The sequence below is a fragment of the Nasonia vitripennis genome, chromosome 1 (genome assembly GCF_009193385.2).
Source record: "Nasonia vitripennis strain AsymCx chromosome 1, Nvit_psr_1.1, whole genome shotgun sequence".
Taxonomy (NCBI): Eukaryota; Metazoa; Arthropoda; class Insecta; order Hymenoptera; family Pteromalidae; genus Nasonia; species Nasonia vitripennis.
In genome coordinates, this window is record NC_045757.1 from 21,436,471 (window position 1) to 21,454,217 (window position 17,747).

Sequence of the window (17,747 nt, forward strand, 5' to 3'; positions counted from 1 at the left end):
CACGGGTCCAGAAGCTAGCCCGCGCTCGTTCTCCACCTTTTTATATCCTCTTTCTTTCGTGGAATAGCTTTGTTATCTGCTTTTCTGGTTTGCAGCGGGGGTCTACAATCCGTTTCTATCAATCTGGCAACGGAGTGCGCGGACGACGAACGCTGGGACGGCGTAGTACACGACAAATAGATTGAACGTGGACGCGCCAAGGACGGAGAAGGGAGAAAGAAAAGACCACGGAAGGACAAGCAAGTCGTCAATTTTGTTTTCACTTATCAGGATATCGTGTGATCCACGAAATAAGTTCTGTTCTGTATCTACGTTTCGTACATTGAATTGACTGAATAGGTACCGCCGGAAATTTTTTATATTTCATAATAAAAATAGGGTTAGTGAAAGACGCTGAAATAGTAAAATTCTGAGTCAAAAAAACTTGTTTAAAATAAAATGAAACAAATTTCTCGTTTTTCTTTAGTATATTTTAAAACATCTTATAAAGCATTCGGTTGATAATTCATATTTTAGTAATTATATCCAGAATGAAAAGAAAGGTAACGCCACTGCCATTCCGGTTTCGTAAAGAAGACGAGCATAGCAATTCTAATTGAAGATTCAAATATGGAAAACTATCATATTTTGTTAACTTTTTCTTAAAAATTTGTAAACTTGTAGGCAATAATGTGAACCTCACTGCAAGGCTGAAATAAATCTCACATGAGATTTGAAAGACCTAATAAATGAAAAAAAAATATGCGAAACGATTGTAAGTTAATCATTGGTGTCATTGCAACACAGTGCAGGTAACAGAATCTGGCGACGGCCAAGCTCAGTTTTGCGCGAGAGTGAGGTTAATAGATAGAGAAAAATAAAGAGGAGGAGATCCTTGGGGGCCATGCGTCACTTGACCATAAGTATAGATGACTTGGGCTAAGTGCTCGACCCGCCTTTCGCCTTCGTACCATTTGGATCAAGTAACTCTAGCGCCGAGTCAAGGAACAGTTTCAGCACCTCGCATTTGTCGCAAAGACACTCGATACCGACGATCGATTCTTACTCACTCTCTATACTCCACAGCATACAAGGTTGTTCGATATTCACCGTAAAAAAATCACTGCTGCTTTTACAGATCCTTTGTATCCAAGTACGAGGGATTTAGATATATCGCGCTCACTCTGGCATAGTAATAAGGGTAGATACAATATATCTTTTGCTCTATTCATTTCTATACGATAAGAAACCAAATACTTCTCTTTGGACAATTTCGCTGCGTTTTCCGTCGTCGAATCCACGAGAAATAATATAAGAGAGCTCAATGAAACGAAGCGAATTCTAGAATAACTTTGAAAGAGACACTCCTCTTCCACTCCCGACGAAAGCGACGAAACAAAAACGCACAGAGCAAAAAGCAATGTGCTCGTAATTCGTAGCCGAGACCGATGAGCTTTTTCACGCTCTACATAAGCATCCCAGTTGCAGTCGTGAAATTTCAAGTTAATTTCCATTTAATCCGAAAGTGGATAACCGCGCGCGCTTAATCTTGAAAGTATTTCGCCGTTTACCCATATCCGAGGCTATGATCGTGGAGCGTGAATCCTCCCGCTCTTATCTGAGCTCGTTGCCCGGAAAAAGTGAGTCCGCGCGGGATTACTCGCAACGCGAGTGTATCTACTTATACGGGCAGGAAGAAAGCGAGACCCACAACCGTAAACCTGAAATATTAGCGGCCAGACGGACGAGAGCGAAGAAGGCACCTGTGTGCGGAAAAAACGAAACTTTTTTCCCTTTTTGCGCAGAAGCGTGTGGGCGTGAGAGAGGAAGAGAGTGAGAGAGAGAGAGACAAGGAAAGTAAGCTATTTGCGCCTAAAGTCGAATTCGAACGAGACTGTATAATAAAACGATCCGGGGAAAAGAAAGCGTTTGTCCCGAAATGTGCACTAAATCAATCTACTCCCTGAGGTCCCTATATCCTGCTTCTCTCTCTCTCTCTATCTCTCTCTCTCTCTCTCTCTCTCTCTCTCTCTCTCTCTCTCTCTCTCTCTCTCTCTCTCTCTCTCTCGCTTTATCCTTTTGCACTCGCCCAGCGTTCCACGCGATATGAGCAGCTTATTCCTTAAGTATTTTTTACAAAACTCACGTATTACCTTATCTTTGAAACGACGAAAAAGCATTGTAAATAAATTCAACAACGTCAAGCAAAAGTGCAAAGCTTCCATCTCCACGTTTAAAATTGAGCGCCATAATTTTCCTTTTTATTCAAATCTTGGCCCCAGCCGTATACACACCTCCACCACCGTCGCAGCCGGTGCACGGCTTTCTCCAAGGAATAGCTTCTCTCAGTGATAGATTTCATGTTTAAGGAAAAATAAATCTCGCAGCCCCTTGTGATGCAGCCGACGAGCTCCCTTTCCCGTAGTCCTTCTTGCTTACCCGGAGCACCGTCAGTTCGTAATGTTTTTTCACCCTCCGCGTGATCGAATCGAACTTTTGTGAAGAGTGGGAAAGAGAGCGAGACAGAGAGAGAGAGAGAGAGAGAGAGAGAGAGAGAGAGAGAGAGAACAGAAAGTGAAAGAGCCGCCGCAAGAAAAGGGCGTAGGTCATATTGATTTTCATTCGAAAAAAAGAGCTGGAGAAAACTTCTGCCCTCGTCTATATAGTTATGTTGGAGAATCAAACTTCGGAGTTACTGGAGCCCAACTTGTCGACAATTAAAATTGTTCAGAAACATTAACTGAATACTGTTTGTATTTTACACGAACCCCTCTACAGGTGAACGTCGTCATTAATAGTTTCCAAAGATGGTGATGTTCCAACTAATAACGATCTTTGCGTTTATCCAAAAGATTTGACAAAAGGGGTTAAAAATACTTCTGTTGTGAATAAGCTCTCTTATCATTTGGATCCTATGATTTTTCCAATTATGTTTCCTTTCGGAGATTTAGGGTGAAATCCAATGTTCGAACAAAATGAAAATAGCTCTAGACGTCTTATTCATACAGATTAGCATACAGACCCAAATTTTCTGCTACTTTGTATTGTGGTAGGTTGATACAACAATTTATTATTCAAGCATACATAATTATAGAAAGTAATAGATTAGATTTTCTAAGATATAATCAAAAAAAGTTACGTGTTGAATGTTATCAACGTTTGGTAGATCATCTAGCAAATAGTGCTTTAGATAATTCAAAAAGTTATGAAAACAAAGAAAGATTAGGTAATTTATTTGTTTTTCCATCAACATATATAGGAAGTCCAAGATACATGCATTCAAAGTTCTTAGATTCCATTACTACAGTAAGAAAAATCGGTAGTAATCCAGTTTTATTTGTTACAATGACAACTAATACAAATTGGCCCGAGTAAAAACGAATTTAAAAAAAATTTTCACCGGGATTTACATGTAATGATATTGCACCTACAGTAGTGAGGTTATTCTATGCAAAATTTCGTGCACTTTTATCTGACCTTTTAAGCGGAAATAAGGGGAAGTTATAATGAGGGCAAAGCAAAATGTAGGGGAGCCAAAAATGGTAAAATGACTTCAAAATCGTTCATTATTAACCCAATAACGAAAGTTGGGTTGAAAAAAATGTGAAGAGATGCAGAATTATCACCCAAATTGAGGGGAAGCTAATAACCCAAAATGAGAGGGAGCCAACAAAAGTAAAGCTAGGTAAAAATCGTTCATTATTAACCTGATAACGAAAATTGGGTTAAAAATAACGTGAAAAAAGGCAGAATTTTAACACAATAACCAAAATTGAGAAGGAGCTAATTTCAAAAACGGCGGCGGCGGCAGCGAAGATTTTTTTTTAATATAGAGAGATACCAGTTTCATTTGCGTCCTCGTATCTTAAAGTGAATGATATCGATAAAATGAGTAGTCTTTGTTTTATTTCAGTATCTTGAAATAGCATATTGTGTACCAAGAGCGTAAAGTAGGCTATTTTAGACCGAATGTGCAGATTGCAGTACGAGTTGAGGCGAATAGCCAGAGCCGAAGGCGAGGGCGTTTACGAGCCGCTGGATAGTATACTGCAATATCCACACGAAATCAAGAAGCCTGCTTAGTCCATGGTGCACACAATATTTTTTTAAACGCACGTACTGATTTCCGCGTTTACACACACACACACTTGCGTGCGGGGATGCCGATAGCCCGTATGTGGTACGTCCCCTGGGTGGATAGGGGAATGCTCATCGGCGCGTTGAGGTCTCCTCAACTAAACTAACCGAAGGGTAGAGCAGAAATAAAGTATGCTCCGTGGACCAATCAGGCTAGGGAAAAAAACCCCGAAGATAAATCAAGCATGGATAGTGAGTTAATAACATTACTACCCCAAGCGGGTTAAGCCACAGAGCCCAGTCCCGCCGTCGATTCCGATCGGGTAAAAGCCCCGGTGGTCGGCGCTGGCCCCATTGAGATTGGGGGGGGGGGGGGTGCAAACTCACTTACAAGCCGCAGAGGTAAGTCGCCTAACCTCTGCTGCATGTAGAGACGCAGGTGGCATGGAAATGGAGGTTGATGCAGACAGAGATAAGAGAGCCGTTTGCGAAAAACGAAGGAATGCGCACTTGGACCGCCTTGGTAGCAGAATCGAGAAATTGATGGACTATGTCAAGGACAAGCACAATGTGCAGAAACAAAATAAAGATCTTGCCCGAATCAGGAATCTCTGTATGGCAGATGATAACTTACAGTAGTGCCAACGCCTGGGAACTCAGGGGAGGGAAACCCAGACAACCCCAAGTCTTAGATATCGGAAAGCAGGTACAACAATGGCAGTCCCAACTACTCCGCAGGATAGAAATGGAGGAAATAAAGGAGAGGATAACCAACCTCAAAAGGCAGCGTGTCAGGAAGTCATCACAGGAAAGTCAAAGAAAAAAAGGCAAGCAAAGAGGATAAAAGTGTCCCTGGCGTTACAAACCAGAATAGGACCAGCAAGGATGGACCGAAGCGGGCAAGACCCCCCAGACCGGATGCTTTAATCATCAAGGCTGCAGAAGGAAAGAGCTATGCAGACATTTTGTCCAAAATGAAAGCGGCTCCGTCACTTAACACACTGGGGACTAGCATCAGCAATAGCATAAAATACGCAGAACTGTGGTAGGAGATCTTCTTATAGAGCTTAAACGCACAAGAGAAGTCAAAACCTCGGACTTCCAAGAAGCAGTTAAAGCAGTACTAGTAGACGGCACCACAATAGAAGCACTCTACGGTAAGATCTCTGCGAAAGACGTACGGTGACACGCAGATTGCAACTTCAACTTTTGACTCGCACACCTCTACATAAGTGAGATCGTCTTGGAGAAACGAAAGTATTACTATTCCAAAAAACAAAACAAAGTTAGTGGTAAGAATAGTTTAAAAAAGCAATTGTTGTCTATAATACGCTACCAAATGATTTAAAATCTGTTAATATTACCAAATACGCTTAAATGAAAAAAATAAATAAATAAATAACTGAATTACATAAAATTGCTAATCAAGTTTTTACAAACAAAAATGCGTTAAGCGAAGAATATTTTAGTTATTCAGTTGAAAGTTTTTTTAGTATATGAATTGTTCCGAATTTATATGTATTATTTTTGTTTTATACGCTGTAAATTTGTCTGGTAAAAATGAATCAATAAATCGCAAAAATCTGTGAACAATAGTTATGCACGGTTAACTTTGCGAATAACATAACGCAAAGGGTACGAGGCAAGTAATGCAAGAAAACGCGTTATGCGGCTTATGTATTACGTATACATCTATTTGCAGAACTATACTCGATATGATATGAATATAAGGTGAGTATGAATTTAATCCATTCTATTCTTACTCTCAATAATGTCAGTTCTATGCGAGAGCCAACGAAGAAAGGGTAATCCAATGTGTCGAGTATGGCGATGCATTGTGAAAGTGCAGCAATTACTATAGCGGATTATTAAACATCCTAGGGTTTCAAAGCCACCTTTGATACGTAACGTAATGATATATGCACGCGAAGGCGTGGCTGGTCGCTATAAAATCGTAGGACACGATCGTCCAGACACAGTCGCCCACCTAGCGTCGTAACTCACCAAGTGCAGCAATGATTTCCAAAGTAATAATACAGTTTTCCTGAGTCTGACTCAATTCCGATTTCGTAGTTTCACGGTTCATCGATTAACAAAACTCATAATTTTGCAGTACATACTTCTCGCCGCAGTCGTCGCCGTGGCTCAAGCGGCGTTCATCATTACACCATCGGGCATTATCCCTCTCGCACATCCGACCAACTACGGGTACAACGTTGCCAATGGTTTGGCCGGTGTGGCTCAGACACAGGCTCAGGTCTCACAGATCCGCCAGGTCGTAGTAAAACGTTACTTTATAATGTATGTGCAGTGATAAAAACAACTAAAAAACTTTTTTTTCATCCGCTTCGAACTGCAGTCCCTCTTGAGCAACAGCCAGCTTCTGCACCACTCGAACCTTGTATCTCATTAGGGTCGTCTTATCTACAATATCAACTATATTTACTATCACTAAAAGATGCAAGTGGCTATACTCCTATATATTATGTTATAAGATAATTTCTGCACATGTTTAAATTTATGAACAGTTTATCATTCGTATGTCACAATTTCTTTTTAAATAATAAAACGCCATTGATGTATAACTGTTAATATCACCTTTATCATGTTTATTGTTGTAACCTAAACACATCTCCTATACGTTAGCATATTAAATATTTAAATATCCATCTAGAAAATGAAAACAATAATTTTTTACTTTCTTCCTAAGGAAGCTTTGTAATAGTGATTTTTGGAGTTTGTGTAAAATTGGAGAAAAAAGATCTAATGAAACCATAATTTATATAAAGCTCAATGATATTAAAGTTACAGATAAAGTTGGAATATAGCTAAAAACATGAACATCAAATTGTTAAAATTGTTAGTGAAGTAAGTATACTAATAAATATGGGTGTTCCACAGGGTACGATCCTGGAACAACTCCTATTTATTCTATATATAAATGATGTCTTAAAGGAGATCCCACTAGAATCAATTCTATCGTATGCAGACGATACTGCAGTAATAGCGGTAGGCAATACGGGGCTAAAGGCACAAAAAAATATAAATGAGTTTCATACTGTGATATACAAATGGTCGGCGGTAAATAAATTATCCCTAAATGTGGATAAAACAGTTTGTAAGACTTTTGGGAGCTATTGCGACAATGTCTGTTACAATGCCGCTACCCTAAGCGGGTCTTGGGCGTTGTCGTCCAGATCGGACGGGTGGATGCCTATCACCACTACACAGCGCGTCCTTAGGTTGCGGATAGAGGAACAGCCCCTGAGAAAGAGGTTAGCTGCGAATAAATTGAATAAGCAGCCGCGGACAGCCGATAGGAACAGGCGTGGGTGTGATGAGCCCACACTATCGAACGCATTCATCTAGAAAAACTACGCAAGCACCACAACAAAAACACTTCACATTATCTCTTATCTCTTAATCTATTTCTTTCATCACACATTACAAAAATGGGCAAAAATCCTGCTGCCGAGGAGGATGCGGGAGCGATGACAACTGCCCCGAAAGGGTAGGTGTCGAATGATTCGTCACCTGGTCTAACGCGGTAACGATGCCAGCGAAGGCGCGCTGCCTTGCAGGGAAGCGTTAGGATGCGAGAATGAAACCGTAGTGTGTCTGATGACGAGCTGACACTGTTCTCGTCAAAGTCGGAAAGCTCTCATACTTAGTTCTAGAGGGGTATGGGGGTTATCACCTCTAGAACGGTGGACTCACCTGCGATCGGAACAGGGTCCAAAGCGCGCGGGTTTAACATACTATCATAGCTCAAAAAAATCAAAACCAAACCAAAAGGGACTTAAGGGTTGGAACCTGGAATGTTCGCAGTCTATACAGAGCAGGCGCGTTTAAAGAACTCATAAAGGAAGCTGATATAGGTACAATCTAGATTTGGTAGCAATACAGGAATCGCGGTGGCCAGATGACGGGGTACACACATCGGGTAACTTCACGTACCTGTATGGGGCCGGGAGCGGAGGATCCTTAGGCACCGGATTTCTCGTAAGCGAAAGCATCGTACATTCGGTTAAAAGTTTCAAATCCATCAATGATAGACTCTCGTACATCATCATCGAAGGTGAATGGTATAGATATGTATTTATTAATGTACACTGTCCTACGGAGGACAAAGAAGAAGAAGCTAAGGATCTCTATTACGAAACTTTAGAGCAGATAATCGATCAGTTCGCCTCTTACGACACAAGAATAGCATTAGGCGATTTTAATGCTAAAATAGGTACGGAGGAAATGTTTAGGCCTACTATAGGGAAGGAAAGCCTGCACGAAGCCAGCAATGATAACGGTATTAAGGTCATAAATTTCGCAGCGGCAAAAGATCTTATAATCAAAACTACGTGTTTTCAGCACAAGGACATACACAAGGCAACGTGGACATCGCCGGACGGGGCCGCACAGAACCAAATTGATCATTTTCAATTAAGAGATAGATTAGTAGCGAATCAAAATAGTAAGCGAACAAACAAGGTAGAAAGCTTCGATATTGAAAAGCTACGAGATAGAACAGAGCGAATTAGGTACCAGATAGAAATGTAATACAAGCTAGACTCACTCCATTCGCGGAAAATATAGACAGATCGACGAACGATCAAATGTTTACCATAAGACAGTTGTTAGAGACTCCATTGGGGTAATGCTTGCTTCTACGCCGAGAGTAATTTACTTAAGTCGAGGCTGTTGTCTAAAAACGTTAAAATAAGAATATACAGGACAATAATACTGCCGGTGGTTCTGTACGGGTACGAAGCGTGGGCTCTCACTAAGCAGGCGGACAACCGTTTTAGGGTATTTGAAAATAAAGTCTTGCGAAAAATATACGGGCCGAAGAAAGATGAGGATACCGGGGAATGGAGGATACTACACAATGATGAGTTACACAATCTGTACTCGTCACCAAATATTAACAGAATAATAAAATCATGCAGATTGGGATGGGCAAGGCACGTCGCGAGAATGGGAGACGACCGTACGGCAGCGCGTGTCATGAAGGGCAGGCCAATGGTAACGCGACCTCCAGGTAGACCTAGACAGATGGGAGGAGAACGTAAAAGCGGATCTAGTAGAAATAGGACGGGTGGGGGTCGATCGGAGGGGTGCATCTTGGGTGGGATTGACACAAGACAGGGCAGCGTGGAAGGCTTGCATAGATAAGGCAATGAACTTTCGAGTTCCAAATGCCATTTAAAAAAAAAAATTGCGACAATGTACCAAAGAATGTAGACATAAAAATTTAGAATAGAAAAATAGCTCGAGTTGAGAACTACAAATATTTAAGAATTGTCTTTGACTTTAATCTAAAATGGAATAAACACATACAATCCTCTCTTTAAAAAATGATGGCCTTTGTTGTGAAGCATTTAATACGTGATTGTGATTGGTTGCTGGTTGGTTGCCTAGGCAACGAGATCAGAACCGCGCTTTAAATTCATAACCCTCAAAACAGTCATAACTCATAACCCTGGTAGAAATGTTTGAGGTGTTTAAAATAAAATGTGGAAACCTTGATAACATATAAAATATATGTAATATAACTAGCAAGAAATTTTAGTAAAAATTAATCATTACCAAGAGTGTGTAGTATTACAACATTAGAGAAGTTCAATTAAAAGAATAAAGAGTTTGAAGATATACTGTGTCTCTGTGCCCAAAGTCGCCCTCGGTGAGGTTTGAGAGGTGAATTTTAAGAAAAGTTCAGTATCCAAGTCAGTAAGTTTAAGTCTATCATTATACAATGCTCTTTGAATTGTAAAAATGCTACAAGACAACTAAAATATGACACTGCCACTTCCTATGAAAATATGAATGAAAACAGTTAAATCATAATCATGTAGGTTACATGTTTTCTAGGTAGCATAGTAAGTATCTGTGTAAAATTTCAGTTGTATAGCTTTTTTATAATGCAAATAAATGGCATTGTAATGATAGACAAACCCACTGACTCTCATACTGAACTTTTCTTCAAATTCACTATTCAAACCAATGATGACGACATTGAGCATTATTAATATATTTATTAAAAAATAGTTTTGAGGGATTTAGTAACATGTTACATGCTTATAAAATATTAGCAGACGTTAGTGGGCCGCCCAACACTTATGTTAGATTTTCTACCAGTGTTATTAGACAGAGATAGAATCAAGAGCGCGCGAAGCGCGCCTTCATTCCTAGTACATAAAAAAAAACAAAGTATCTAGTCTATATTTTTCACAAATTATCACATGTCATCAGAAACACTAAGAATGGTTTACTATGCATTCTTCCATAGTATAAACAGCCATGGAATAGTAGCCTAGGAGGTATATAAAAATAATCATGATTTATTGCAAAATTAACAGAGAAAAATCATCAAGATTATCAATAAAAATAATTTCAGTGTACGAAATAGAGTCCATTAAACCTAGAGCAACTATTTAATTTTGAACCTATAAAAATTATTCTGATCTCAGAACTCAATTCCAAATGTCTACAAGTGTGACTAGAAAAAAAAGCTTGATTGTACCAAAGAGCAAAAAAAGAGTCAGTGACAAAAACAGTTATAATAATGATATTATAATATATAACTAAGGAATTAGACATAAGCAAAACCTTGGTAAAAAGTAGGATTAAGAATTGGGTTAAAACCAAAAATTAAGTTTGAATTTAGTTTATATTTGCTAAATTTTGAATGAATAATATATAAAATAATGTTGTTGAAATGTTTGAAAACAAAATTATCTGTCTGGACTATAACCACCTGGTTATCTGCTGTCACACATGTCTCCCCCGCTTTTACGAATCCGGGGAAGTTCGACTCCATGAGGTGCGCCAGCGTCTCCTCGTCCGATTCCTGTACTTGCCGGTTCGGAGCTTTACCGCTCCCAGACTTGCTTCAGGATTGCGTGCTAGGGTCTTGTTAAGTCTAGCAGCCTCTTTGCCTGCTTCCACGCTGCTGCAGTACTTCCTCCAGGTCTCGGTCTGGGCTTTTCTTACAGCGCAACAGTATTCCTTCTTACTTCTCCAGGCTGTCCATTTCTGGTTATCATTGTTCTTTACTGCCCTTTTCAGGAGTGCTCTAGTGGCTTTCTTCAGCTTCTCTAGCCGATTATTCTACCAGGGTACCTCGTATTTGCGTCTGCCCTTTACAGGTCTGCAGTTGGCTTCGTGAGCTTCGATGATCTTCTATCGTGTATATTTTCCTTGGGAATCTTGTTGTGAGTTTCTCCTCCAGGTCTCCCCTGTATTCCACCCTGTCCGTTCGCCTAGGATTTCTGATCCAGGTTTCCTGTTGTCGTAACTCACCTGTAGTCATAAAACAGATTTGTGCATGATCAAAGAGTGAGGGTTCGCCCGACACTCTCAAGTCCTTAATAAACCTATAATAACTGCCTTGAGCAGAGGGTGATGTCAATCACGTATCTTCTTCTTATCGTAGCTGCAATGCCACGTTTGTGTGCGGATAAGTGCGTAAAAGAAAGTTATAGCTAAGTAGCTCCATACTGGGCGCATCTCCCCTATCTGAATAATTTTTTTATAACTTTCTCAGCAATTTTGACCTGGTGCATCAGCTCCGGTGACGATTTTCGGCATTATCTTATACTAATCCCGAAAAACTAATCCCTTAAGTCTTTACTTTTGGTCTATTGTAAATATGTTATATATAAAAGAAAGATGTACTTACTCAGTCCACAATGTTTGGCCTATTAATCCTTGATGTTGAGCTCTGCTGCTGCTGCTAGTATGAGAGTCTCGTGCAGGAGATCGAAATGAACAACGCGTACGATTGAAGTTGTAATCACGATTTATTTATCTGGATATAATTACAAAGCCGAATAAAGACTTAAATACTGGTAGCTCTGTCGACAGCCCCGAGCGTCTTAGCAGAGTCCAGTTTGAGTGATTAATATCGACTGACTGACTCCTCGCTTTCGGGCGTATTCGTAACCTAGCTGATCTATTTTACGTACGCACTCAGCAATTTTGTTTGCTGACTTAATTATTACTAAATATTACATTACGTATCAGGACGTAACAAGTTTATGCACGGTAAACTTTGTTTTGGTAGAAACTAATCCGTTATCATTTTCATTCCTTTCTACTTAATAATTAGAAAGTTTCTCTAGTGGAAAAAAATGTAATAAAATGTAAGATACTGTACCTTTTTGTTGAATTTCGGACCTTTTTTCTCATACGTTTTTGTACACCTTCTTACATTTTCAGATTTGTTAACTTTTTTTTACATTTTATTACATTTTATTACAATGTTATTTTACCGCCTTATATAGTCAATATATTTTTTTAATTATTAATATTATAATAAAATGTAACAATGCATAAGAAATTGTAAGAAAAAGTAAAAGGATGTAAGCAGAAGTGAGAAAATAAAAAGTCGCCATTTTCTTATATAATATTACGCTTACAGACAATTTTTTACATTTTGTTATACTTTTTTACGTACTGTTAGATTTGTCGTTTCATAGAAGAAACCCACATGAAATCCTGGATAAATGGATTTGTAATAAATTGTAATAAAACGAAACAAAATGTAATAAAATGTAGCAAACTGTAATAAAACGTAAAAAAGGTCCGAAATCCAACAAAAACGTACAAAATGGTACGATTTGTTACATTTTCTTATATTTTATTACACTTTATTACATTTTTTATTTCCACTAGGGTTTATATGTTATAGAGGAGATGTGCGCAGTATGGATATGTTGGGCATAACTTTTAAACGACGCAATGAATATTTGAATTGGAAATTTCTACATGTTCTATTTTTTACAACGAAATGGGCGGGCGCCAGCCAAAGTCACCCCTAAAAAAGTTATCCACGTTAACGTAAAAAGTGCAATTTACGAGATCTCAAAAACATGCGCCCAGTATGGATAATTTTAACTATATCGGTTCTAACTATTTACTTACCTCCTACAAAACTAAAAAATGTTTAAGTGAATTTGTTCCTAAAATAGCCGTCTATGATTAGAAATGGTTCCGATTCGATGTTCCGTGCAATAGTTAATTCACGACATCAATATAAAAAGTGTAATTTTTAATCCTCGTGAAATAACTTTTTACACTTTTGAAATCCGCATTTTCGTATTTTCATTATAACTTTTGCTGCGATTATTTTAAAATAACGGTACCGAACTATGTTCATTAGACCACAAATATGTACAAAAAAACTGACCTTAAGTATAATAGCTCTATCTGTTATTGGAAGCTGGATACATGAAATTATCTATACTAGGAATTATCCATACTGAGTACATCCCCCCTACTACTATATCATTTTATATTGCAAACGTATATTAATCAATGCTTTTAAAAAAAAATTATTGCTTTCATTTTCTAGATGGATATTTCAATATTTAATATGCAAAATGTATATAGCATAGTATAGGAAATGTGTTTACGTTACAGCATTAAACATAATTAAGGTAATATTAACAGTCATACTTATACATCAGTTGCGTTTTATTATTTAAAAAAAATTGTGACATACAAATGATAACCTGTTTATAAATTTAAACATGTGCTTCGCTACAATCAATTAAACTTTTCAGTTTGACAAGGCAGACCTGTGAGACCTGAGCCTAAGCCTGAGCCTGTCCCTGATGGATGGTACTAGCGAGAGCTGGCGCGGCCGCGATGGCAGTTTTGACGCTGACGCTTGGGTCCTTGTGCTGAACGGCGTTGAAACCGTTGATCGGATCAGCCGTGTAGGCCACGGTGCGCCTCGTACCGTCCGGCTCGATAAGACTGTAGCTGCCCTGCACGACATCGCCGTAGCGAGTCTCCTTGTGGGCTTTGTTGTCTCCTAGCAAACGTTAAAAGCATTTCAGTCTCGAAACATCAAGGAGGCGCATGCAGATGCTTACCGGTCAAACCATCATCAACGTGGTAGTTGAAGCTGTAGTTAGGTTGCGAATCGAGGGGTTCGTTTCCGATGATAGCTTGCGATGGGTGTGCGAGGGGGATGATGCCCGATGGTGTGTAGATGAACGCCGCTCGAGCCACAGCGACGACTGCGGCGAGAAGTATGAACTGCAAAATTACGAGTTTTGTAAATCGATGAACTGCGAAACTACGAAATCGGAATTAAATCAGACTCGGGAAAAATTGTATTATTACTTTGGAAATCATTGCTGTACTTGGTGATTTACGACGCTAGGTGGGCGACTGTGTCTGGACGATCGTGTCCTACGACTTTATAGCGACCAGCCACGCCTTCGCGTGCATATATCATTACATTGCGTATCGAAGGTGGCTTTGAAACCCTAGGATGTTTAATAATCTGCTATAGTAATTGCTGCACTTTCACAACGCATCGCCATACTCGACACATTGGATTACCCTTTCTTCGTTAGCTCTCGCATAGAACTGGCGTTATTGAGAATAAGAATAGAATGGATCAAATTCATACTCTCCTTATTTTCATGTCATATCGAATATAGTTCTGCAACTGGATGCACACGTAATACATAAGCCGCATAACGCGTATTCTTGCATTACTTGCCTCTCTCCGTTTGCGTTACGTTATTCAGACGGGCACGAATGATCAAAACATCATCCGAGTCTGAAAAAGCCACTTTCCCCTTATTACAGACCGTGCTTTTTTTAACTAGGGCATAAATAGGTCCTATTTTGTGCACAGAAAACGAATGGGAAATGGAGGACTTTACAGTGTATTTAAACAATTACATTTTAACGTTTCTTAACATGTCTTAACATATTTTAAACATATTTTAACATTTTATGACAATTTTTCAAATCTCAGAGCAGCGGTAGGAAAAGTACTTCTCCTCCCGCTGCAAAATGAGAAATAGTACATTATAAACAAAGGGCGAAAATAGCAGATCTTTCCCTCGGCTGATTACAAAAAAAAAACCTTTTTCCCGAAAACTAGTTCTCTCTCTCTCTCTCTCTCTCTCTCTCTCTCTCTCTCTCTCTCTCTCTCTCTCTCTCTCTCTTGCCATACGACAACATTACCTTCCTATCCTTCAATAACACATCTCTAAAAACAGTTAAATCCTTACTTCATAAGCACTTGTCATTTTGCGATGCTATCTTGTCACCTGCTTGCACCTCGGCCACCCCTCGATGTTAAACCTAGCATACTGCTTGCATAATGTAGTCTCAGATTTAACATCGTTTCTCTGTACAGGGCCGCAGAGCCTCCAGTAGTAGTAGTTATGTTACTTTAGTCTTTACATGCCCGCAGAGCCCCTACTTGTAAATTACTTTGATAACGTTAATACGTTAAAAAAATATTTGACGTTATTCTTGCACCTACCAACGTATTTAACTTTACACCAAACTCTATCAATGCTACTCTTAAACTGTACCCCTATGTATATCTATCTTATCTGTAACAAACCATTAAATTATTGTATACTCAACTGTATTTTCTGGATACCCTATAAGTATCTAAGTTCCCGGGTCAAAATAAATTTCTAATCTAATCAAATCAGAGCGATAACACGCCCATTGATGGATTCACGATAATTTTTTTTTATTACTAGATTTTGAACATGAACCATCACATTAATTTCTATATTGGCTTCTCAGGTATGATAAAAATGCTATTGCACTTAATAAATTTGAAATGGTATCACTCACCGTAATAAGGCCCTTTTAAACCAGTGAACACTATACATTTTCCTTCTCTTATTTTTAGGCACTTCAATACCCATAGTTGGACATGCAGCGCAATCTTCTAGTTCACCATTCAATATTGACTTGAACTTAACAAATGCATCCCGTAAAATGCGGTCCAAGGATAATTCAGAATTATGCAAACAGTTCCTGTGTTACAAACATTTTTTATCCCACACAAGACCGAAATGGCTACATTTTTTTAATTTTGAAAAATTTCGAAAGTCTTGACCCCGATTTTTAGACTTATATAGTAACCTCTCAACCGAAAGTGGAATAAAATACTATACGCAACGCGGGACGAAAGTATAGTTTCCCTCGGGTGATTACTGATTAACTGCGCCCACGCGAAAATATTTTTCGCTGGCGCTAGTGAAACGGACCCTTGCAAATAATCTACTCGCTTGGGCAGTAAACCCACCCGCGGGAAAAATCTGCTAATACCGCCCTTTGTTGCATGCATTATGTACTATTATTTGTTCTCGATATTTGCTATATCTAATAACAGCGAATATATAGATTCGCATATTAGTTATTCTACGAGAATTCGGACAGTTTGCGGTCAAAAAATCGAGCTCTTGCAATTTTGAGAGCACACTCACCAGACCAAGTTTTTTACATGCGCTTTTTCGGCATTAATAAACATCTTAAGCCAAAATCTTGAATTTAAAAAAAAATCGTTGAAATGACCATCCCTATAAAAAGTTGCAATCAATTCAAAGTAGGGTATAATCGACGAAAATGGGAAAAAATGCTTGAAAATCCAGATTTTTCACTTTTTTGTCGGGTTTTCGCATTTTTGTCGATTTTTAGCCTACTTTGAATTGCTCGCAACTTTTGATAGGAATGGTCATTTTCAAAGATTTTTTTTTAATTCAATATTCCGGGTTAAGCTGTTCATTAATGCCGGAAAAAATAGTGCTCGGCCAGGTAATAAATTACCTGGGGCGCAATAAAGGCTATTTTTCGCAATTTGTAAATGGCCCGTAACTTTTTGTTGGAATAGGATTTGGAGATGGCATCCATGTTTTTTACGTATTGTATATAGCGCATGTAAAAAACTTGGTCTGGTGAGTGTGCCCTCGAAATTGCAAGAGCTCGATTTTTTGACCGCAAAGTGTCCGACTTCTCGTAGAATATGAGCCATATTCTACGAGAAGTCGGACACTTTGCGGTTGAAAAATCGAGCTCTTGCAATTTTAAGGGCACACTCACGAATATGACTCATATTGAAGAATGGCCCTGTGTTGAGGTATAGCTGACCCCCCAAAGTTACACGGGAGTAGCCTATACTACACTATATTGTCCCTCAAAATGAAGTCCTTCGCGCAACTGTGTGAGCATGCTTTTATATCAAGTAATGGCAATACAGATTCGTGTACACAGCAATCTAATATGATTGATAACAATTTTACTGTAGATCATGATTATACCTTACGTGCCAAAGAAAACCAAAATCCACTAGAAAAAGTAAAAGAGATTTTCAATACCGATATAAAAAAAAACAAACAGCTACATTTCAAATAATAATGTAAATATTTTTAATAATTTATATATTTTGATTTGTAATAAGTATAGTGATTTTGTGAACAATGTGGACAAAGTTTTAACTATGATAGTTATAAAACAGTATTGATATTAAAGAGACAATTAAAGTAAATGACACTTATTCAGAGAAAAAAATATAAAGAAATAGTAGATTATGAAGAGAAACGATAGTCAACGATGCAAATATTAATAATAACTAGCGCGATTCACCTGATTCCTAACGTCGCTCGGTAAAAATATATATTGCAATAATGCTAAAATGCAAGTTTTGTTAAGACCTTTTTTCCTAATGTCAATAGGACATAGGGGGGGGGGGGAACTAAAAATTTTAGATAATAAAGATTTGAAACACGAAAATCATACATTGATTTATAATGGAAGGTAAAATTTTGAAACGGAAAATATTAAAAAAATATGACAGTTAAAAACAAATTTTAAATTCTAAAACAAAAATACTTTAAACTCTTGTTACTGTATATTTCCTAATATTT

At 38.5% G+C, this 17,747-nt stretch overlaps 1 protein-coding gene across 1 annotated transcript; it reads right to left on the reverse strand.

The window, feature by feature from the left end:
- Positions 1-13,509: 13,509 nt before the first annotated feature.
- Positions 13,510-14,236, reverse strand: CPR48 (cuticular protein RR-2 family member 48). Its single transcript, NM_001172794.1, has 3 exons — positions 14,185-14,236; positions 13,932-14,097; positions 13,510-13,870 (listed from the first exon to the last, which is right to left on the reverse strand). The coding sequence occupies exons 1-3, from the start codon at positions 14,194-14,196 to the stop codon at positions 13,647-13,649; spliced, it is 402 nt and encodes a 133-aa protein (NP_001166265.1). The 5' UTR covers positions 14,197-14,236; the 3' UTR covers positions 13,510-13,646.
- Positions 14,237-17,747: the final 3,511 nt, after the last annotated feature.

Coding starts and splice junctions, on each gene's coding strand:
- CPR48 (NM_001172794.1), bottom strand. Junction 13,871..13,931: donor CGTTGATGATGGTTTGACCG/GTAAGCATCTGC, acceptor AACGTTTGCTAG/GAGACAACAAAGCCCACAAG.